Source organism: Cucurbita pepo, chromosome LG05, assembly GCF_002806865.2.
Source record: "Cucurbita pepo subsp. pepo cultivar mu-cu-16 chromosome LG05, ASM280686v2, whole genome shotgun sequence".
NCBI classification, from domain to species: domain Eukaryota; kingdom Viridiplantae; phylum Streptophyta; class Magnoliopsida; order Cucurbitales; family Cucurbitaceae; genus Cucurbita; species Cucurbita pepo.
In genome coordinates this window covers 1,903,088-1,925,163 of record NC_036642.1, presented here as the reverse complement: position 1 = coordinate 1,925,163, position 22,076 = coordinate 1,903,088, and the positions used below count along the sequence as shown (strand labels likewise).

The following is a 22,076-nucleotide window of genomic DNA, read 5'->3' as shown; positions in this document are numbered from 1 at the left end:
CCATTGTGTACTTTTCACTAATTACTAGGGAAAAAAAATCTATAATATTTTTTTTTATTATTCTAGAGGATTAAAGCAAGAATATTTATGACCAAAAATAGGTTTTTTGTGCAGGAAATATGAGTTAAAATTTGAACTTCTCCCCTAATTAATTAATACTTTGAATTCAAAAACAATTTTTTTTTTAACTATTTATTTAAATTGATTACTTACAATAAATGTGAAATATAAAAATTTAAATTTACAATCTCGAGAGAGGATGCTAATGCTATTCATGTGGACTTATTTAATTTAAATTATATTTTAACCATAAAAATGAATAATTTTGTTAGTATTTTCATGCTATTAACATAGAATCCTCAATTATAATAAACTTGTAAATGCACAAACATAGGTCAAATGTGAGAATTAAAAATTAAAAATTAAAAAAAAAAAAAAAACCTGAATTTTAAATAGAGATCTCTTTTTGATTTTATATTAAAAAGGAAACAAAATTGAAGGACCAACCTGCAAAACAGTATAGCAGTTGTATGTGGAGGATAGTGTAATTAAGAGAATAAAAGTGGCCCGTTTGGCAAATATAGGAAACTAGGTGGAAATTTAAGGAATTTGAGCTGAGAAGCAAATTAACCAAAACTTGCTGAAAGTTCCTCGACATGAAGGACAGGGTGTGTTCCTGCCGTCAGACCAGCCATGTGGTTATGGCAAGGCAAACGTCGGTGCAACTATCCATCCTTCTAAATTTACAAAAGTACCCTCTATCACACATTCAAAATTCAGAAGGCAATGACCTAACGACCTACACACACAGATAACAGTTGATTACGAGCACTGATTCGGATTCTTCACTTCCATCTCCAACTCGGGCACGCATCTGAACATGGAAGAATTGAACAAGTTATTCAGTGTCATGTATGAAATGATCCAGTTAAGAAGATAAACTAATCCTCATGATGCTAAAAGATTTGAAAGGTTCAAGCCCCAAGTTGCAGACTAAAAAGCTGTGTGAAGCTGGCTAGCTTTGAGGTGGACAAAACCCCAAAGAGAATAATGGAGGTGGGTCGCGAGCATAATGCCCAAGAATGAGTACAGTTGCAAAATAATGACGAAGTCCGAAGCAATCAAATCATTGTTAGAAATCATGAACTTCCACGATGATATGATATTATCTACTTTGAGCATAAGCTCTCGTGACTTTGTTTTTTATTTCCCTAAAATGCCTCACGCCAGTAGAGATGCATTTCTTACTTATAAACCCATCATCAACCCCTTAATTAGTGGACGTGGAACTCCTATCCCAACAATCCTCAACAATCAGACATTATGAGTACATAGCATTTGTTCAAGCTTATTTAGTGTTAGCTAAATGATCTTCTCCCCAGCAAACAGAGTTTCAAAGATTCGAGAGTCTACGTACCTACATCATTTCTTGTCTAATTTCAAAATGTTATGTGGTTAATTATCATTTATACAATCTTCTACTTGTTCGTCTTTTTACTAGCAAACTATGTCAGCTTTTTTCTTATACTAGAACCACAAACAGTAAGACCAATGTAGCAGTTGACACCAGATATATTTTCTCACAGCTATGATAAATTTGATTGCACAGAATTGTTCATACCGTTGCTGCTTATCCAACCGACGACCAGAGCAACAGCGAAAACATATGCAGTAATTATTCCCTCAATCTGAGCAACCAAATCCAACGGCCCTTAAAGTGCTCCTTGTAGATAAATCAATCGAATATATATTTGCAATAGCAATTCAATTCTCCACCAGTAGCATTTTTGATCCGAGGATAACGTCCAGAATTTTCATTCCTTTATTGAACCTTGTATCAATGACTCTCTGGTAACCTGTAACACGATAGGAAACAAACAGCATGATCAAAAACAAAATGACTAGTATCTGCATTTTATTGTTCTCGAATGAGAAGCCCTTTTTACTCTTCTTTCAGTCAGGTATATGCTCCCTAGTATTGAGGAGACGAAGAACTTAAACAGATTGTGATGGCTGCTTGTTAGTTAGCACTAATAGCAAGCAGTTATGAGCACGGGAAACAGATCACTCAATTATTTGCAAGTAATGAAGCACAACTAACCACTAAATGAGGAGTTCCAGAAAACATTAGACTAATATGAGTTTAAGATTCGCTCGACTTACCGCCATGGAAATTCACTTGTGTCAATTCCAGCTTGGTGAAGTTCATCAACATATTGCAATGCTTCTCTGCATTCTTCTCTATCATCAAAAAAGTCTTTTTTATCACCTTCAATTTGATATGTTTCATGGCCCTTGCCAGCAACCACCTATAACAAGCGGCAAATGATAAAAATGATATCACATAATGCTCAAACGGAATTAACTATCAGGCCAGAAACTCATTATAGCTCATAAATAAAAGAAATTACAAAAGGGGACTCAATTTTAAGTTGTCAGTACCTTATCTTTGAATCCCATAATTATGAAAGCAATTAGATAGATAACCGATATATTCATCCTACAACCAAATCCCAACTTTTATCCATAATTTCTTTTCCAGGTCTTCTTTTTCTCACTGAAGTAATGTGCCATCATGTACACACTCCCCTTTAAATATAAAGGTAAGAATCTATCAGCGAAGAATCATTTATTTCTTAAGAATCTTGAGCCTTTTTTTATCCGTAAGTTAATGCATTTTAGCAGAATCATTCACTACAGCAGAGATTTTCAATAAAGCCATTTTTGGATGTCTAGGTGAGGCAATCTCTTGAAATCCTTTGGTAATGATTCTTTTTTTAGTATACAAGACAATTGGACAGTTTTTTGCAATCCTATTGGCTAGTTGGGAGGTTAACTCTTCCACCCTTTTTGCTCTCATCTTTTGTGTTAATAGTACAATTATGTTGAGAAATTTGTGAAATTTTATATGAAGTCTGCAACTGTCGTTTGGCTCAACTAAGAATGCTATCTGAATGTTTTTCAGTCCCCACTTAAATTCAGACATAAGACCTCCATACAAAAACGGAAGGGGGTACGGTAACTTACAACCACGTCGCCTTCCTCACCCATTGCAACACCAGCACGTACAGCCACACGTCTAATATCATGCAAGAAAATCCTATGACCATTTGGAAGAGGCGGATAGTAATCATTTTCTCCATGCTTCAAGTAATCCTGCATAGTCCAGCCTATACCAGCCAACATATCATCCAAAATGTCCACTGATCAAACGAGAAATTTTTGTCAGTATAGGACCATCAAACATTTTCTATGGATGCAAATTATCAGGAAGAAGTCATGACAATTGCACGCGACCATGATATTCTTTACACGATTGCGCATGCATCTCTACAAGCATTATGTAGGTAAAGGTGACTCTTGGTAACTACTAAAGTAGAAAGTTAACATACATGGATCTTCATTCCTTGGATTATCTGATGTCAGAATTGTAATGTCACTTTTATCGGTTGCAATCTTTGTCATCATGGGTCTTTTCCCCCTGTCATGCTCGCCACAGCATCCAAAAACTTCACAAACCAAATAAGAGAATTTTGGTCAAATAAGAAACATATTCCACAACTATTTCCTGAGGCTATAACAATTCAGAGGTAGAATAATGGGAAAGAATGTGAACTTCAGGTAAAATATAAAAAATAGATAAATAAAGTAAGACCTGGCTGCTTATATGATAAATGCAGTAAGAGTGAAAAAAAAAAATTACATTGTCATACTATATGGGAGATCATTGTCTTTAGATCAAACCTTTCGCAAAGAAAACAGAAGGAAATGAATTCTAGTTAATTGTAAATTGAGAAATCGCGCGACTAGACACAGTTCCTCACAAGGTATGTGAAGGTAAATTAGGAACTCGGAAATATACCAGTGATAATCCTCCTGGGTCCAAGCTCCCTCACAGAATCAAGCAGTCGGGACAGGCCATCTGGAGTCTGAGCACGATCAACAATTACACCAAATGCCTGCTCTTCATCAATCAGCTCAAATCTCCCTGGAACAGCATCAACCTCTTCAATACCTCTAACAATATCCTCTAATGGTGCTCCCACTGCAATCCCTACTGACACTGCTGCAAGAATATTGTATATGTTATGCTTTCCAAGCAACCCTGATGATATCTCCAATATCCCCTGGGGAGTGTGAACCAAAACCTGTGTCTCAAATAGTGACAATTCATACTTCAGGGGATGGACAGCAGCATTTTTGTTTTCCATGGCAAAGGTAACAACTGGCACGTCTGGATTTCCTTGACCTATGAAGAATGGTGCATTCGGATCGTCAATGTTAACAACTTTTCGATGTCGATCTGGATCCACCATCCTTCTAAATAGCTTGGCTTTGGCATCCCTATACTCCTCTTCAGACTCTTGAAAATCCAAATTTGACTCCGGAGTCAAATTTGTGAAAACCGCTATATCAAAGTCAACTTCATCACACCTGCCACGAGCAAGTTCAGCGGTTGAAACCTCCATTACAACCGCTTCAGTTCCATTATGAAGCATCTTTGCCATTAAGTTTTGGACCAAAATAGCATCCGGGGTTGTACTAGGCGCCTCCAACTTATTGTCCCCATGTAAATAATAGGCCACTGTACCTAACAACCCAGTTCTCAACCCCATTGCCTCATACATCCCCTTTATCAAGTAGGAAGTGCTGGTTTTACCATCTGTCCCTGTTACTCCTATCACAGCCATATTCTTTGACGGGTTCATGTAAAAAGAAGCAGCCAATGCAGGAAGAACTGAATTAGTATCCTCCACCATAACTAAAGCTTTACAGCCCAAAGTTTCTTCTATATCTATCTCCTTGCTAGCCACCACAGCCACTGCACCCCTCTTATCCGCCTCAGTTAAATACAAATGTCCATCAGTTTCCCTCCCAACACAACATACAAACAAGTAACCCGCGTTAACCATTCTTGAGTCATGTTGAATGCCAGTTATTTCTATCTCTAAATTGCCAAAAACAGAAACTGGAACGACCTTACTTTCATCCAAGAGCTCAGCTAAAGTCATTTTGAACTTGGGTTCCACAATTCTAGTCTTAACTTTTCCATAGCTATCAAAATCCACATCAAAAGAATTAAAAGATGATAGTTCATCCGAACCATGTAATTCCCTTGCATCGTCATCCAAATTCCCCGGCCCCTCTTCATCCCCGTCCTTGTCCTCATTCTCGTCCTCCGAAATCTCCGTAAGCCCCTGGAGCTCGTTAATTTCCTCCAAGTCCACGACCTCCTCGGTCTCCAACTCATCAATGCCCTCAAGAATATCTTTATCAATCGCCTTTTCTTTCTTTGGGTTAGGCTTGAGAAGTCCCTGCTTCACGAATTCCTTCCGCTTCATAGCAATAGCTTTGTCAATTTCACCGAACAAATCATCTCCAGAGCTCTCCGAGTTCAAATATTCAGCATTATCGGGAGCATCCTCGACGTCAGCAATGGCCGACAGATAAGTAGACTGATGCTTCTTGAAATCCTCCTCCTGAATCTTTTTCGCACGAGCAGCTTGGCGGTATATCTGCTGAAACTTCGAAACTCCATGGCCGGCATCTTCCGGAGCTTCCGGAGGGTCGTCGTCGGCCGGGTTCGGATAGAACTTTCCGTCCGGCCCGATGGCGGAAGGAACTGAGGGTCGGAGAATTCGAATGGTGGGAAAATATTGGCGGCGAAATTGAGGTCTTACACATGGAATACTAGGACGGGGAGATAGAATGAGGGGAAAAGGAAGAAAAGTGAAGGTTGAAGCCATTGAAATGGAGATTTTCCAGACCGAAGTCTTAGCGGCAAGTAGCAGCAGTTCCGACGGGGACGGAGGTTTGAAGCGGATAACGATTTGAATGTTGGAAACGACACCGTTTTGGTGATTGTTGAAGTGGGCCGGTTGCTGCTATTGGGCTTTTTTGTGATCCATTTGTCACTTAGCAAACATTTGGACCTCTGTCGTAAATTTGGGCCTTTTATAAATAGGTAGCTTCTCCATTAATAATTTCCCCTTTTTTTTATTTAATTTTTAAATTATAATTAATATTATATTCATTAAATTATTCTAAAATTAACCCTTTCACATTAATAATTAGTTATGGGCATACGTCAAATTTTTAATTTTAGCATAGTTTAACTAGTTTAGATACATATCATCGATCAAAAGTTTCAGAGGTCCAAAAAAACTTTTACAGGTTGAAAGTCAAAAGTTTAGAAGCTTAAAAAGATTATCTTCGAGAGACCCTTAGAATTTTAAGTTATTTTATACACAAATTTTTATTGTCATATTTTAATTAAGATGAATTGCACCGACTACCTATTTTTTTTATAATTATTTACTCGTCATTAAATAAGTTATAGCCTATTTAGTATGCAATAATGTTTCACTGGTGTATCACGTTCTAGTAGTCAAATCTAGTAAAAAATATTAATAGTTATGGTCCAAGAATCCCACTTTTAGTTTCCTTCCATTTACAGCTTCTTGACCTACCGCTAGACCATCGTTCATATCAAATTTCCTGCCTTCTTGAGGAAACGAGAAGTAATGAACAAAGTAGAGAAATATTCCAACGAAGAAAATAGAAATGTTGAAAAAAAAAAATTTATTGGAAGTAACGGAAAATTTGAATTTTAGATTTTAGATTTTTTATTTTATTTTTTTTATTTTTCAAATTTTCTCAACGTATTATGATTATTAAAAAATAGTGATGTGATATAAATAGCGGAGATTAAATAATTTTTATTAATAATGTGATTTTTTTTTTTTTAATCTTTTAGAATTAAAATTGTATTATTGTTGTAGTAGCAATCCCCAGGAAATGGGTCTACCAACTACTGACCTAACACGTTCCTCTTCTCTTGCCATATCCCCAAGCCAAGAACTCAACAAAGACCTTCGAGACACACACCCCCTTTTTTGGCTGGAGCCATGTGCATTTGTTTTCGAACCGAGTACGCAAACGGGTTCCAAACCCGTATTCTGGGACAGATGGAGACGGAGAACTCTTGAAACAAGCTAATAAGATCTTCAAATTCATGTCCATTTTTTATTCGGTCATCGAAACCATATCATAATAACCTGATTAATTTGATTAAGCACACGTATTTGTTTTTCGAGAATTGACAAAAGTTTTTAATACATAGCCTCTACTCTTACCAAGTACTGTAAGGTGCTCGTACGTGTTGGACGTGATGTTCAACAACTTCAAAAGTAATCGTAACGGAGTATATATATATATATATATATATATATTTAATCCTAATATATTTATGATATATATATTAATTAATAGTAGTGCATTAACTTATGATATATTTTTTTAAAATAATAATAATGTGTTGTCGTTGTCAAGTCATTAATAAAGACAATGCTTCAAAAGAAGCCCATTTAAAATTTTGAAGATTTTCAAAGATTACAATAAATAACAAAATGTTACAATAAAATGATTAGTAGTCCTCACAGACTTTATGGCATAAAATATCTCGAAAAACAATTATATGTGTATTAAAAAAATTTCGTGTATAAAGTACTTGGTAATTTATGTAATTAATAATTTATGTTATAATATAAAGTTTACTAAATAACAATTTAATTGTGTCATTTTAAGTGAGTAGCTCACTAAATTGATCTTGTGTGCGTTAATCATAGATTTGAGAGTGTTTATAAAAAAAAAATTAAAATTAAAATTGATTTAATAAAAAAATATCGTGGAAGTATGGTGCGAAGGTAATAAGACTAGTAATTTATTATTTCAATAATGGTAAAAAATAAAAAGAAGCACCCTTCGTTATAATTTCAATTTATAAATCTTATTTATACAAAAACTAGACATAATTAGAAAATATTATTTTATTTTTCGAATAGAAGTTAAAATAGAAAAAAAAACAAAAAAAAATTAATAATTTCCCATATTCATACTTGAATTTCAAATTTCAAACAGAGTAATAATAAAAAAACTGAACCAATGGCCTACAAGTTTCGGTACTGGTCTTTGTCACCACTCCAAATTGCTCATTAATGGCGGGTCTTGTAGAGAAGTAATACGACAGCGTTTCCACAAATACCGATACCCTCTACGCGTCTGTACGACGTCGTACGCGGGGTAATCCAAGGCCAAAGCTGCGAAGGGGTAACATGGAGTTGGAGTTGGGGCAGAGCGAGGGAAAGTAACCTTACAATTGCTTGTGTGTAAAGCTTTCTTTCTGCAAATTGGCAGTCCATTTCCTCACTAATCAATCCAAAAATCAATACCCATGATTCAATTTTCTTCTCTTTTCGTTTTCTATATTTGTCCCATTTCAATGGCTTTTCTTTCTCCTTCTCTCTCTCCCCACTATTTTCCTCTTCGTCTTCTTCGCCTTTCCCTGTTATTCCCCTCTCTTTCATAGCTGTTTTCACTGTTCTTGTAAGTGGAATGGGTCCATCTCCATCTCTTCCTTCGCTTCTCGTGGATTCAAGCTGACCCAGGTGACCCATTTTTCTGTTTTTCCCATTATTCAGCTATCTAGTTTGCTCTGACATTGTAATATTGCTTCACTACTCACTAACACTGATTGCAAAAAGTTCATTTCATCTTTCATTTTTGTAGCCCCATCAAACCCACTTTCTTTTTTTCTTCATAGAAACAAACAGAAACGGTCCCTTGCCTTATCTTGACTTACTGTTTAATGGAGACTTGTGTTGTAATCAGTAGTGTCATTTCGCCATTAACATGGCCTACCCCTTTTGTTTTCTGTATGGAAATGATATGAGGTCTCTTCAAGCAGTTTCCCCTGTATTTGGTTGGCTAATGGCCACCATTTGTCTTGGAATTGATAGAAATAGCTTCACTGCTTCCTTAAATTGTGGCTTATTAGCTTTCTTTACTTTCTTTTGCTGTCAAAGATGCGTGTAGGGGGAGGCAATTAGTGAGTTTTGTAAGAAACAGGAGATAATAATACGTTATGTTCACTTCTGCTTGGAACTATTTGTCCATATGTATAATGAGTTTTTAAATTTTAAAAGAAGCAGGGTTTCTCTTTTCCCTTAAATTACTCTTGATTCATCCTTAATTTTAGCCTGCGTTTTGTTTTACTTACTGATGGAATGTTTTTTCATGTGTGAGAAGTGTAGACCAAGGTGATAGATTCTCTTTTGTTCTCTTCTGATATTTGGGAAGACAATCAATTTTGTGCTCTTTTGATAAAGTGGTTACTTTTTTGGGTTCTCCTTTTCTTATCATTGTGAGCCATAGTTAATCATTCACCATGCCAATAGGGTCATCAGCAAGATTAGGATCACGGGAGAAAAGAACCGCATGGACAAGAGGAAGCTGTTCTTGGACTACATTTCCTCCAATTGTTCTCAGCTGGTAAGAAATCCTCAGAATTCAATGGTGTCTGGTGAAAACATGTCTTTTTTGCTTCTGTTTTGAACTCTTTGTTGAAATTCTTGGGTTTCAATGTTGTTTTTCTAGTATTTGACTGATGGGTTTGAGTGAAATATTCATTCATAAATGTATTTTGGGCTTCTCACTGGTGTTCTATAGTTGTATTTGAGAGATAGCAAACCCCGTTCCAGTTTATTTCTCTTAACTCATGGTTTTAGATATAACGAAAATATGGCATATCTGGAAATGAGAGATTTTCATTATTAAGAGACTTGGAGGCATCAAGTGCCCTTACTATATGTGCTTTTGATCATTATGTTAACCAAAGGAACTGCTATCACATCATTGATGGAGATTATTTGGGGATTTTGATGATCCAAAGTTACTTTTTTCGAGTTTTAGTCTAAGCTTTTTCGTTATCAGAGTACCTTTTTTTGGCTTTATAAATCAGCTATCATCATGGAAGGAACTATGAAACATGGCGCAGTCTTTACTCTTGAGCTTTCTTGAAATTTTCTCCAGGGTAATAAATTATGAAACAACCGCAGCTGGTCAAACAAACGAGGGCTTTCTATAAAACAACACACAAATAATGGGAGCAAAGCATATGCAATCTAACTCTAGCATGGTTGGAAAAGCCTCAAAGAGCCACAAAATGGTGTGCAAAGCTATTGAGAGGCCTAGCAGAGAATTTCAACAGCCGTCTCCTAAAAGTTTGGCGGCTGCATCATCAAGGGTAGCTTGTTGTAGAAATCAAAGATCTTGTACTTGTAAACGTTGTATGGAGTTTGGCCGACATAATGAGATTAGCCTAAAATTGGTTCAGAAGAATGAAGCGGCTGAGCCATTTATGAGTAAGAAGTTTGTTGGTGTGGCTGACAAACAGTGTAAACAATTACTAGATGCCTTGGGAATTTTCAACTCAAATAGGGAACTGTTTGTAAATCTACTACACGACCCAAATTCTCTGCTGATTAAACGTATCGAAGACTCTACCGATTCTCGGGACAAAAAGCAGCAGACGAAGACTTTCTTCAATGGCAGATTATCAGAAAATAAGATAAAAGAAGTGGGGGAATACGAGGAGCCTGCCCATAGTCACAATTTGAAGCCCTGTGATAGTGATGATTCTCTATCCTTGGAAAGAATAGTAGTCTTAAAGCCAAATCCAAGTAGCTCACTACATGCGGCTGTGGGAACCAATTCTGGCTCCTCTCTGAAATCTCATTCTAGTTTCATAAAGAATGTGGAGAGTAACAAAGGAACTCTTTTTTCTTTTAGACAAATAAAGAGGAAGATGAAGCAAGCAATGAGGGTAGGGAGAAAAGAAGATGAATGTCTATCAACTAATGGTATGTCCATGGAAACTCCACTGGTCTATAGGGCCCCAAAAGATGATCAACTAGACAAGGTCTTTTACTCTAGAAATGGGGACAAGACGGCTTCAACCAGTGAAAGTAATGGCGTGATGGTAGGCCAGTCAGCTGTTACCGGTCATCTCAAACGACAGAAATCTAAGAAGCGTGAAGGGGACAAAGAGGTTGTAAGAAAAATGAAAGCAAGACCATGGGGGTGGGTTATGTGCTTTTCTGACGATGACATATTGCCATCAAATAAACCCGGATGCCATACTGCTGCTCATACGAGACATGCCCAACTTAGCAACAAAAAGTTCATCTATGAGAAGTCAAAATCTCAAAATGATGAAAAACAACGTTGTGAAACTCCACAAATGGCTAGGAGAGATGATGACCAATGGCAGGGATCAAATGCAGAGTTGAATGTGTCATACGTCCTTTCTCCTGATGTCAAAGTGAATGAATATCCAACTATTGAAGGTGCAAATTTACTGATGTTTTGTCTTATTTTGGCTCAAAATTCTTCTTTACTTCAACTAAGTGAAGCATATGCAGGATCTGTGAAGATTGTAAAAGACATTGCCATTATACCCCATGAAGGAAATATCTTTTGTGAAGCATCATCATCTGGATTTGATAACAAATTCAATGGCTTCAGAGAAAAAGCAAGTCTGGAGCTGTCTAAACGGGTGAGCTGCACACTTTCCCATGGAAGAACTATATAAGGGCTAGTATTCAAATTCGTTCTTGGTTGTCCTGGATATGCGCCATTTATGTGTTTGTTTCAAGATTGAATAGCACATATTTGGATGTTTAGCATCTTAGATTACCCTCATCCATTGGTATGCATTATTTATCATAATATAACTTTGTCAAGCTGATTTGAAGCTTATTTGAAGGATTCCACTCCTAAGGCCATTTTTCTTGAATTGAACAAACCATACAAATGCTTTTAAAACTTGGTGTAAGAGCATTTTTCACTATTTAACATTGTTTTGTGCTATAAACACTGGCAACGTGCAGAATTTGGCTCTAGAGGCTCAAGAACCATCCAGCTTATCACGATTTCAGACAGTGGAAGATCCTAATGGTTTTTTCGATAGAGAAGTGCAGCCACTACCAGAAACTATTCATTTGGTANGTGCGATAGAGAAGTGCAGCCACTACCAGAAACTATTCATTTGGTAGCTGCTGCTGCCTCTAGCCACCTTGCATTCACTCCAAGAACAGGTATAATTAAATTACTAAGACAATGTTTCTTTTTTTGCCACGTTTTTTATAAACCCATTTAGTAGCAATCTTAGCTGATGCAAGCTGGTAAACCTTCACAGCTGATGAGTCAACTGGTGAAGCACTCCCCATTAGTTTTGAAGAGAGCCAGTGTACTGGTTTGGCTAGCTTGCAAGAGGTTCTTGATCCTGCCATTTCTACCTTTAATTGTTGTTGCTCCGTCTCTAAATATGTACTTGAGCTGCTGCAAGTCTCAAACCAGAATTGGAACGAACTGTCAGTGGATTGTCATTCTTCAGCTTGGCTGCGGATACCATTTGTTGACAAAGTGAAGCTGTTTGGTACCCAGTTATGTGGTGATTGTGTGCTTGTTTTCGACTATTTTAATGAAGTTCTTGAGGATGTTTTCCAGTGTTATATTAGATGCTCCCCATGGCTATCATCTTATAAGGCACACATCCAGGCACCCAATAAGGAGAACGCTCTGTATCATGAGGTTATGCAACATATGGACTGGCCACTCCTGCAGCAGCAACCTCCACAAACGCTTGATCATCTTTGTTTGAGAGACTTGAGATGTAGAACATGGATGAATTATCCAACAGAAACTGAAGAGATTGTTACCATTATAGCGGAATCTGTTCTAAGAGAATTAGTCATTGAAAGTGTTGTTTATCTTGGTTTGTGAAGCTTTCCTTTATCATGATATCGTGAGCCAGAGTTCATGTGTAGAATCAGCAGTCTATTTGAATAGGATGTTGTGTAACTCCTTTGGATCAATATGTTACTAAACCTTTCTCTGATGCCTTACTTTCTGTGCCATCAAATTCTAACACAAACGTTCACTGTCGATGGCTTATCATCTTTGATATCTCGTGTGATCCTCATTTTCCTGTGATTTTGGTCCTCATTGAAGATCTTGTAGAGGAATGGGCTTGCCTTTTCAATATCAACCCACACATGGTGGACGTCTATACAACTTGTCTTTTTCTACCCTACCCACCCCCAATCATTTTCCTTCTTTTTCTTTGGAATAAGCAATGATAATATGATAAGCACTAACGGGTAGTGTAACGACCCAGCCCCACCACTAGCAGATATTGTACTCTATGGGCTATTCTGCTCGGGTTTCTCCTCAAGGCTTTAAAACGCGTCTATTAGGGGAAAATTTTTCCACACCCTTATAAATAGTGTTTTGTTCTTCTACATCACATATAGAGTCGCTACTATATGCATAACATAACTTTTTCTTGTATTTTTTATGTAGAAACATTCATTAAAAACAACTTCTTAAAACAATGTTATGGTCTCATATGTTTATGAAATGATCTTAAAACAACACAATGAAAATATTCAACCAAGTAGAATAACGGAGTAATGTCCTGCACTATCCTACGATCTACAAAAATAGATACGACAATCTTGTGCAGATTTCATGATCTTCGATGCGATATCGCGTGTTAACCGCACAGGGGTGCATTATCCTTACCTGAAATATAAAAGTAGCGCATAGTTTGAATATTTTCACATCAGAGCCAACCGTCAGTAGAAAACCAGGGTCATTACAGTGGTATCAGAGTCATGTGCTAGCAAGGATATTGCCGTCTAAGGAGATGGATTGTGAGATCCCATCTGGGATGGAGAGAGAAACAAAACATTCATTACATGGGTGTGAAAATCTCTCACTAGTAAACACGTTTTAAAATTATGAGACTGACGACCATATGTAACGAACAATATCTCCTGGTAGCTTGGACTGTTAAAATGATCAAACGTATGAGTTAGAAATCAATATAAAATCAACATTAATAATAGAGGCTTAAAACGTGTAAAATTTTGTCTGTTTATTAATTCAAATAATTTTTTTTAATACGTTCTCGAAACAATTTATGGACATATTTTAATAGAGATATCATACTGCCACGAATAATATTGGGTCCACTCCTCTCACAGAGGCCTCACGTGAACAACACGCGTGGAAAATCGTATTTTGGAATTTCCGAACATTACTCAAATTCTTTTTTATTATTTTTTTCAACTTCATAAACACACATTATTGTGTTTAAAACTTTTTAAAAAACATAGAATAAAAAAAAATATAGTTTCAAATAAATGGTTTTTTTTAAGCCAATAATACATTTTTAAAATTTGAAAATCTAATTTTACCCTTTATAAAAAAAATGTAAGTGATTTAAAATTTAAAAATAAAATTTTTATTTAAGTTGAGAAAAATAAAAAGAATTGAACTCCCATTAATTTGAGAAAAATAAGATAATTGTGTTTTTATTTATTTATTATTTGAAATATAATAATAATAATTTATTTATTTAATTTGTATTAAATTATCGGTATACGTACGAGCACTGGCATGCCCAATGCGTTGATGGCATGTGGCAAAGTTCAGCCCTTGGACGTACCGTCAAAAGGTCACGTCATTGCTGCATTCCTCATGCTGCCTACCTCTCTCATTTCAAAGATTCTTTTTATTTTTTATTTTTTAATTATAATATAATAAATAACTCCTTAAAAAAGAACATCGCATCTTTTTTATTTAATATAATTTGAAGTTGTATGTATTATAAGTTATATAAGTTTCAATTTTTTTTTTTTTGAGATAATGGGTGAAATATAAAATTAATTATACTTAAATTTTTTATTTTGTAGAATTGAATTTGAAAGAAGATTATAAGATATTTTAAAGATCAATTAGATACATAATAAAAAATTTAACGACTTATTTGACATTTTTAAAATTGAAGATTCATATCGAATATGAAATTAAAAGTTTATGAATTTAATATATATTTTTTAAAAATGTAAAGATAACTAAACTTATAATTTAACCATTTCTATTTTTTTTTTCACAAAAGAATCATTAAACTTAGCAAGAATATAACTTTAGGAAAAAAAAAATAATTTAAATATCAAATTTTCTTAAAGTGTCTTTAAAATTTATCAATTGATTTTAGACTATGGAAAAGTGGATTTTGAAAAAAAAAATTTATAAAGTAAAAAACGTTAACAAAAAATAGTTGGATTAAACGAAAAGTATCTTTTTGATGAAATACTCGAGATGAGTTATAAAAAAAATTACTTTAAATGTGATTAATCTAAAAACCCTCATGTTTAGTAAATAAAAATAATTTCATAATAACATTTAAAAATACTTGAAATTAATAAAATTTAATTTAGTTTTTTTGAATTTAATAATTTTTTAAATTTGATTGAAACAATAGAATTTTATTTTAAAACAAAAAATTGATATAGTTTTCTTTTTAAAAGGTCAATATTGTTTTGAATTAAATATACCCTTAAATCCCTATAATTTATTTCCAAATCCTACAACAATTAAAAATAATAATATATATAGATATATATTAGAAGGGAAATGGCCTCAATTAAACAAATATAGATAATAAATCACATTTCCCGGAAAAGAAAATAATAATAATAATAATAATAATAATTTCCTTAAATAACGGCAATGGCATTCGCCTCAATCTTGCAACCAACAGCCATTGGTTCCACTTCCCGCCAAACCAAACCCCATTAAACCCTAATTTTCTCTATCTCTGCTTTTCTACAACCGTTGCCCTTTTGCATCCTTGGCCCTCTGCAACTGCAGCCACCTTCTTCAACCTCTCTCTACCGTTTTCCATCAATGGACCCAAAAGAAGTCAAGTCCGACTTGGTTTTGATTCTGGACTTTGGCTCGCAATACACCCATCTTATCACTCGCCGGATTCGGAGCCTCTCTGTTTTTTCTCTTTGTATTTCGGGGACTTCTCCGCTCAAGGCCATCACTGATCTCAATCCACAAGTCGTTATTCTCTCTGGTGGACCTCACTCTGTCCATGCTAGCGACTCGCCGAGTTTCGCTGCTGGGTTCGTCGAGTGGGCGGAGGCGAACGGGGTTTTTGTTTTGGGTATTTGTTATGGGCTTCAGTTGATTGTGCAGAGGTTGGGAGGTGTGGTGAAGGTTGGGGAGAAGCAGGAGTATGGGAGAATGGAGATTGTGGTGGAGAAGGCTAAAGGGTTGTTTGGGACTAAGAAGGTTGGGGACAGGCAAGCTGTTTGGATGAGCCATGGTGATGAGGTGGCGAAACTTCCTGAGGGGTTTGAAGTGGTGGCGAGGAGTCAACAAGGGTCCGTCGCGGCTGTGGAAAATCATTCAAAGAAGTTCTTTGGGTTACAGTATCATCCAGAGGTAATGGGGTTCATTTTTTTTTTCTTTTTACTTTGTACTCTGTATTCTGTTTTGATGAGCTATTGGAACTTTACGTTCTTTCTTTGCGTGTTGTTTTGCAATAATATTCCGTTTTCAGATTTAAGATTGACCACATGTTTGTTTAATTTCTGGAGAGTTCCACCTCGATGCTGTTTGAGTTTTTCGAACTTTGGATTTTGTATGTGTGATGCCTTGTTAAAAAACTAGTTCGAGAAGGCCAAATTTGCGTTACTTTTATCTAAAGGACTACCTGTTTGAGTTTCACCTCAAATATAAACTCCTTCTTGGAGGTGGCTTGAGAAATATTTTGATATGAGAGTTTTTCTTTGGCTTCTGTGGCTTATTCAAAACCAGGTTTCTAGTTTTCACCTTCAGCCCAGGATTTTGTTTTCTCAGGCTTCTGCAAGTCCCGAGTGTATTGATGTAGCTTATATAAAGTAATATGCTGGGTCCACATATTGTTGAAGAATTATGTTTTTACGTTATCTAATCATGTCTAGCACTACTATTGTAGGCTTTGGATGTATTGAAATATATTGCTACGTGTAAGTAACGTTACTCATGTTTTCTGGGTTGAACTGATGAAAGGAGAATCTTCAGTAGTTTGTAGCCTTTAATTAGTTTCTTCTACGGTTTTCAAAGATCATGCTATTGGCCAAGTGTTGAATGGGATGGGGGCAACAAATATTGCTTTGTGATGAACTGAAGTGATATCATTCGTGGCATATAATTGTCATTTCTACGAGAAGTTGAACTTGTGTATCTTGTGTAGGTTACTCATTCACCAGAAGGAATGGAAACGTTGCGTTATTTTCTCTTTGATGTCTGTGGAATTACCGCTAGCTGGAAGATGGAGAATATACTAGATGAAGAAATTAAAGTAATCAAAGAAACTGTTGGTCCAGATGCTCACGTCATATGTGCATTATCAGGAGGTGTGGATTCAACCGTTGCTGCAACTCTTGTTCATAAGGCAATTGGGGAAAGGCTTCACTGTGTTTTTGTTGACAATGGTTTATTAAGGTACAGAATTTGATTTTATGTCCTGAATGTGAATGATGAAAATTTTGTCCGGTTGACTTTTAAAAATATAAGTTTTCTATAATTCAAAGGGGAAGATCTATCCCATGTACCTCTACAGAAGTAGAACTGCGAACCTCTCTCTACCGTTTTCCATCAATGGACCCAAAAGAAGTCAAGTCCGACTTGGTTTTGATTCTGGACTTTGGCTCGCAATACACCCATCTTATCACTCGCCGGATTCGGAGCCTCTCTGTTTTTTCTCTTTGTATTTCGGGGACTTCTCCGCTCAAGGCCATCACTGATCTCAATCCACAAGTCGTTATTCTCTCTGGTGGACCTCACTCTGTCCATGCTAGCGACTCGCCGAGTTTCGCTGCTGGGTTCGTCGAGTGGGCGGAGGCGAACGGGGTTTTTGTTTTGGGTATTTGTTATGGGCTTCAGTTGATTGTGCAGAGGTTGGGAGGTGTGGTGAAGGTTGGGGAGAAGCAGGAGTATGGGAGAATGGAGATTGTGGTGGAGAAGGCTAAAGGGTTGTTTGGGACTAAGAAGGTTGGGGACAGGCAAGCTGTTTGGATGAGCCATGGTGATGAGGTGGCGAAACTTCCTGAGGGGTTTGAAGTGGTGGCGAGGAGTCAACAAGGGTCCGTCGCGGCTGTGGAAAATCATTCAAAGAAGTTCTTTGGGTTACAGTATCATCCAGAGGTAATGGGGTTCATTTTTTTTTTCTTTTTACTTTGTACTCTGTATTCTGTTTTGATGAGCTATTGGAACTTTACGTTCTTTCTTTGCGTGTTGTTTTGCAATAATATTCCGTTTTCAGATTTAAGATTGACCACATGTTTGTTTAATTTCTGGAGAGTTCCACCTCGATGCTGTTTGAGTTTTTCGAACTTTGGATTTTGTATGTGTGATGCCTTGTTAAAAAACTAGTTCGAGAAGGCCAAATTTGCGTTACTTTTATCTAAAGGACTACCTGTTTGAGTTTCACCTCAAATATAAACTCCTTCTTGGAGGTGGCTTGAGAAATATTTTGATATGAGAGTTTTTCTTTGGCTTCTGTGGCTTATTCAAAACCAGGTTTCTAGTTTTCACCTTCAGCCCAGGATTTTGTTTTCTCAGGCTTCTGCAAGTCCCGAGTGTATTGATGTAGCTTATATAAAGTAATATGCTGGGTCCACATATTGTTGAAGAATTATGTTTTTACGTTATCTAATCATGTCTAGCACTACTATTGTAGGCTTTGGATGTATTGAAATATATTGCTACGTGTAAGTAACGTTACTCATGTTTTCTGGGTTGAACTGATGAAAGGAGAATCTTCAGTAGTTTGTAGCCTTTAATTAGTTTCTTCTACGGTTTTCAAAGATCATGCTATTGGCCAAGTGTTGAATGGGATGGGGGCAACAAATATTGCTTTGTGATGAACTGAAGTGATATCATTCGTGGCATATAATTGTCATTTCTACGAGAAGTTGAACTTGTGTATCTTGTGTAGGTTACTCATTCACCAGAAGGAATGGAAACGTTGCGTTATTTTCTCTTTGATGTCTGTGGAATTACCGCTAGCTGGAAGATGGAGAATATACTAGATGAAGAAATTAAAGTAATCAAAGAAACTGTTGGTCCAGATGCTCACGTCATATGTGCATTATCAGGAGGTGTGGATTCAACCGTTGCTGCAACTCTTGTTCATAAGGCAATTGGGGAAAGGCTTCACTGTGTTTTTGTTGACAATGGTTTATTAAGGTACAGAATTTGATTTTATGTCCTGAATGTGAATGATGAAAATTTTGTCCGGTTGACTTTTAAAAATATAAGTTTTCTATAATTCAAAGGGGAAGATCTATCCCATGTACCTCTACAGAAGTAGAACTGCGCGGTACAGATTTTGTCCTGTTTTGATATAAATAAGGCTCACCATGTTTGTTTGCAAAGTTCATAATGTCACTTTGTGATTACATGGCAGGTATAAAGAACGAGAACGTGTTATGGAAACCTTTGAAAGCGATCTTCATTTGCCTGTTACTTGTGTTGATGCAGTTGATCATTTTCTTAGCAAACTTAAAGGTGTAGTAGATCCTGAGGCGAAAAGAAAAATAATTGGGAAAGAGTTTATTTCTATATTTGATTCATTTGGCCATGATTTGGAACTTAAAATTGGTAAGAAGCCTTCATACTTGGTCCAAGGCACATTGTATCCTGATGTAATTGAATCTTGCCCGCCACCTGGATCTGGAAGAAACCATTCCCACACGATCAAGAGTCATCATAACGTCGGAGGACTTCCCAAGGACATGAAACTGAAACTTATTGAGCCACTTAAGCTCCTCTTTAAGGACGAGGTAATGGTTTTGATCTTTCTACTGATATACACTTGTCTGTGTTGTATCACATTCTGTATTTATTAATAAACATTGAATAAAATCTCAAATTTAAAGGTACGCCAACTCGGGAGGATATTGAATGTTCCTGATGCGTTTCTAAAGCGCCACCCTTTCCCTGGGCCTGGTCTTGCTGTACGAGTGCTGGGCGATGTAACAGAAGGCAATGCATTGGAGGTTCTTCGCCAGGTAACTTCAAGCGGCGTTGAGTCAAAACTTTTACCTTTCCTGTTTGTGAAGAATATTTAGTTTGCTATAATTATGGTTGCAGGTTGATGAGATTTTTATTCAGTCAATCAAGGATGCTGGGCTGTATGATTCAATATGGCAAGCATTTGCAGTGTTTTTACCCATAAAATCAGTTGGAGTTCAGGGTGACCAAAGGACACATTCTCATGTTGTTGCTCTGAGAGCTGTTACAAGTCAAGATGGAATGACAGCAGATTGGTAAATCCTTGTCAGCTTCTTCTAGTCTTATATGAAAGAAACTAAGTTGCATTCCTAAATTATTCTCTTGGTTTACGTCAAGTAGGAACGTTAAGTTAAAACCCGAAAAACAGAGGAAATTGACACATCTGTGTAGGTCCGGTGTGGTAGCTTTTGTTTGGTTGTTTTGGGTTTCCTTCTTTTTCCCTTATCACTTTGTGATTACATGGCAGGTATAAAGAACGAGAACGTGTTATGGAAACCTTTGAAAGCGATCTTCATTTGCCTGTTACTTGTGTTGATGCAGTTGATCATTTTCTTAGCAAACTTAAAGGTGTAGTAGATCCTGAGGCGAAAAGAAAAATAATTGGGAAAGAGTTTATTTCTATATTTGATTCATTTGGCCATGATTTGGAACTTAAAATTGGTAAGAAGCCTTCATACTTGGTCCAAGGCACATTGTATCCTGATGTAATTGAATCTTGCCCGCCACCTGGATCTGGAAGAAACCATTCCCACACGATCAAGAGTCATCATAACGTCGGAGGACTTCCCAAGGACATGAAACTGAAACTTATTGAGCCACTTAAGCTCCTCTTTAAGGACGAGGTAATGGTTTTGATCTTTCTACTGATATACACTTGTCTGTGTTGTATCACATTCTGTATTTATTAATAAACATTGAATAAAATCTCAAATTTAAAGGTACGCCAACTCGGGAGGATATTGAATGTTCCTGATGCGTTTCTAAAGCGCCACCCTTTCCCTGGGCCTGGTCTTGCTGTACGAGTGCTGGGCGATGTAACAGAAGGCAATGCATTGGAGGTTCTTCGCCAGGTAACTTCAAGCGGCGTTGAGTCAAAACTTTTACCTTTCCTGTTTGTGAAGAATATTTAGTTTGCTATAATTATGGTTGCAGGTTGATGAGATTTTTATTCAGTCAATCAAGGATGCTGGGCTGTATGATTCAATATGGCAAGCATTTGCAGTGTTTTTACCCATAAAATCAGTTGGAGTTCAGGGTGACCAAAGGACACATTCTCATGTTGTTGCTCTGAGAGCTGTTACAAGTCAAGATGGAATGACAGCAGATTGGTAAATCCTTGTCAGCTTCTTCTAGTCTTATATGAAAGAAACTAAGTTGCATTCCTAAATTATTCTCTTGGTTTACGTCAAGTAGGAACGTTAAGTTAAAACCCGAAAAACAGAGGAAATTGACACATCTGTGTAGGTCCGGTGTGGTAGCTTTTGTTTGGTTGTTTTGGGTTTCCTTCTTTTTCCCTTAAAAAATCGTTTTGAACTGACCTGCACACACTTGTAGATTCACAAGCATCTGGTTTTGCTGTTTGTTCTTGTGACCTGTAGTCTAACACATGAAATGAAATGAGTCCAGTTATGTCCAACCGTGCAGAAAATGTATTTACTGTAAGGACATCAGTTCATTGATAATGTGGGATGGTTGATGATGCAGGTTTAACTTTGAACATCAGTTCCTGGATAATGTGGCAAGAAAAATTTGCAATAGCGTTCGGGGCGTAAACAGGGTTGTTCAAGACATCACGTCGAAGCCTCCGTCAACAATCGAATGGGAATGAGAAATCACCACCAAGTTTTGCTGTTGAGAGGGAGCGTTATTAGGTCGAAGGCCTTCATGTTGAATCGAATGGGAATGAGATCTCAACACCAAGTTTTGCGGTCGGGCACGGGTCAGTCGATCGAATGTGTGATCATTTGATGAATAGTTGATTCTATGTTTGGTTGTGTTGTGGTGATGTAGCTGACTGAATTCTATCAAACTTCTTATTCATAGATAAATAAAAACCATGCTCTTTCTCTCTATCTCTTATGTTATTTCTCTCTAAGACAATCCATACTATATCAGATTGAACATCAATAATGATCATGCATCGGACTCAATCAGGTATGTTTTAAAAAGGCAATATAATTAAGGATAATCTGTAATTAAAATAATATATCAATATATATTTGAATTAAAAGCTCTTGTAATTTATTCTGTACTTAAAATAATTTTATCATCCAACTTATAAAATATATGCCTTACCAAGGATTATTAAAAAAATT

At 36.5% G+C, this 22,076-nt stretch overlaps 4 protein-coding genes across 5 annotated transcripts; 3 read left to right on the top strand and 1 right to left on the bottom strand.

The window, feature by feature from the left end:
- Positions 1–522: 522 nt before the first annotated feature.
- On the bottom strand, positions 523–5,799 carry LOC111795920 (UDP-N-acetylmuramoyl-L-alanyl-D-glutamate--2,6-diaminopimelate ligase MurE homolog, chloroplastic). The gene is made up of 6 exons (XM_023678560.1): positions 3,863–5,799; positions 3,393–3,509; positions 3,028–3,203; positions 2,164–2,309; positions 1,622–1,856; positions 523–874 (listed from the first exon to the last, which is right to left on the bottom strand). The coding sequence occupies exons 1-5, from the start codon at positions 5,745–5,747 to the stop codon at positions 1,838–1,840; spliced, it is 2,343 nt and encodes a 780-aa protein (XP_023534328.1). The 5' UTR covers positions 5,748–5,799; the 3' UTR covers positions 523–874; positions 1,622–1,837.
- Positions 5,800–8,146: 2,347 nt separating this feature from the next.
- On the top strand, positions 8,147–12,786 carry LOC111795921. 2 transcript variants are annotated; one of them, XM_023678562.1, is made up of 7 exons: positions 8,147–8,447; positions 9,237–9,330; positions 9,871–11,186; positions 11,262–11,395; positions 11,730–11,847; positions 11,895–11,936; positions 12,038–12,786. In XM_023678562.1, the coding sequence occupies exons 3-7, from the start codon at positions 9,941–9,943 to the stop codon at positions 12,622–12,624; spliced, it is 2,127 nt and encodes a 708-aa protein (XP_023534330.1). In that variant the 5' UTR covers positions 8,147–8,447; positions 9,237–9,330; positions 9,871–9,940; the 3' UTR covers positions 12,625–12,786. The 2 variants fall into 2 exon arrangements, with proteins under 2 accessions (XP_023534330.1, XP_023534329.1); XM_023678561.1 differs by having other exon boundaries at positions 8,151–8,447; positions 11,730–11,800; positions 11,848–11,936.
- Positions 12,787–15,552: 2,766 nt separating this feature from the next.
- On the top strand, positions 15,553–17,218 carry LOC111795924 (GMP synthase [glutamine-hydrolyzing]-like). The gene is made up of 2 exons (XM_023678564.1): positions 15,553–16,143; positions 16,937–17,218. The coding sequence occupies exons 1-2, from the start codon at positions 15,598–15,600 to the stop codon at positions 17,198–17,200; spliced, it is 810 nt and encodes a 269-aa protein (XP_023534332.1). The 5' UTR covers positions 15,553–15,597; the 3' UTR covers positions 17,201–17,218.
- A 106-nt stretch (positions 17,219–17,324) lies between these two features.
- On the top strand, positions 17,325–21,833 carry LOC111795923 (GMP synthase [glutamine-hydrolyzing]-like). The gene is made up of 6 exons (XM_023678563.1): positions 17,325–17,889; positions 18,683–18,933; positions 19,154–19,529; positions 19,626–19,757; positions 19,840–20,015; positions 21,466–21,833. The coding sequence occupies exons 1-6, from the start codon at positions 17,344–17,346 to the stop codon at positions 21,587–21,589; spliced, it is 1,605 nt and encodes a 534-aa protein (XP_023534331.1). The 5' UTR covers positions 17,325–17,343; the 3' UTR covers positions 21,590–21,833.
- The last annotated feature ends 243 nt before the right edge of the window (positions 21,834–22,076 follow it).

Excerpts from the sequence above, each read along its gene's own strand:
- LOC111795920 (XM_023678560.1), bottom strand. The coding sequence starts at position 5,747 with ATGGCTTCAACCTTCACTTTTCTTCCTTTTCCCCTCATTCTATCTCCC. Across the intron at positions 3,204-3,392 it reads TCCAAGGAATGAAGATCCAT|TGGACATTTTGGATGATATG; the intron begins GTATGTTAACTT and ends TCGTTTGATCAG. Across the intron at positions 2,310-3,027 it reads GTGAGGAAGGCGACGTGGTT|GTGGTTGCTGGCAAGGGCCA; the intron begins GTAAGTTACCGT and ends CGCTTGTTATAG.
- LOC111795924 (XM_023678564.1), top strand. The coding sequence starts at position 15,598 with ATGGACCCAAAAGAAGTCAAGTCCGACTTGGTTTTGATTCTGGACTTT. Across the intron at positions 16,144-16,936 it reads GGTTACAGTATCATCCAGAG|GTTACTCATTCACCAGAAGG; the intron begins GTAATGGGGTTC and ends TATCTTGTGTAG.
- LOC111795923 (XM_023678563.1), top strand. The coding sequence starts at position 17,344 with ATGGACCCAAAAGAAGTCAAGTCCGACTTGGTTTTGATTCTGGACTTT. Across the intron at positions 17,890-18,682 it reads GGTTACAGTATCATCCAGAG|GTTACTCATTCACCAGAAGG; the intron begins GTAATGGGGTTC and ends TATCTTGTGTAG. Across the intron at positions 19,530-19,625 it reads AGCTCCTCTTTAAGGACGAG|GTACGCCAACTCGGGAGGAT; the intron begins GTAATGGTTTTG and ends TCAAATTTAAAG.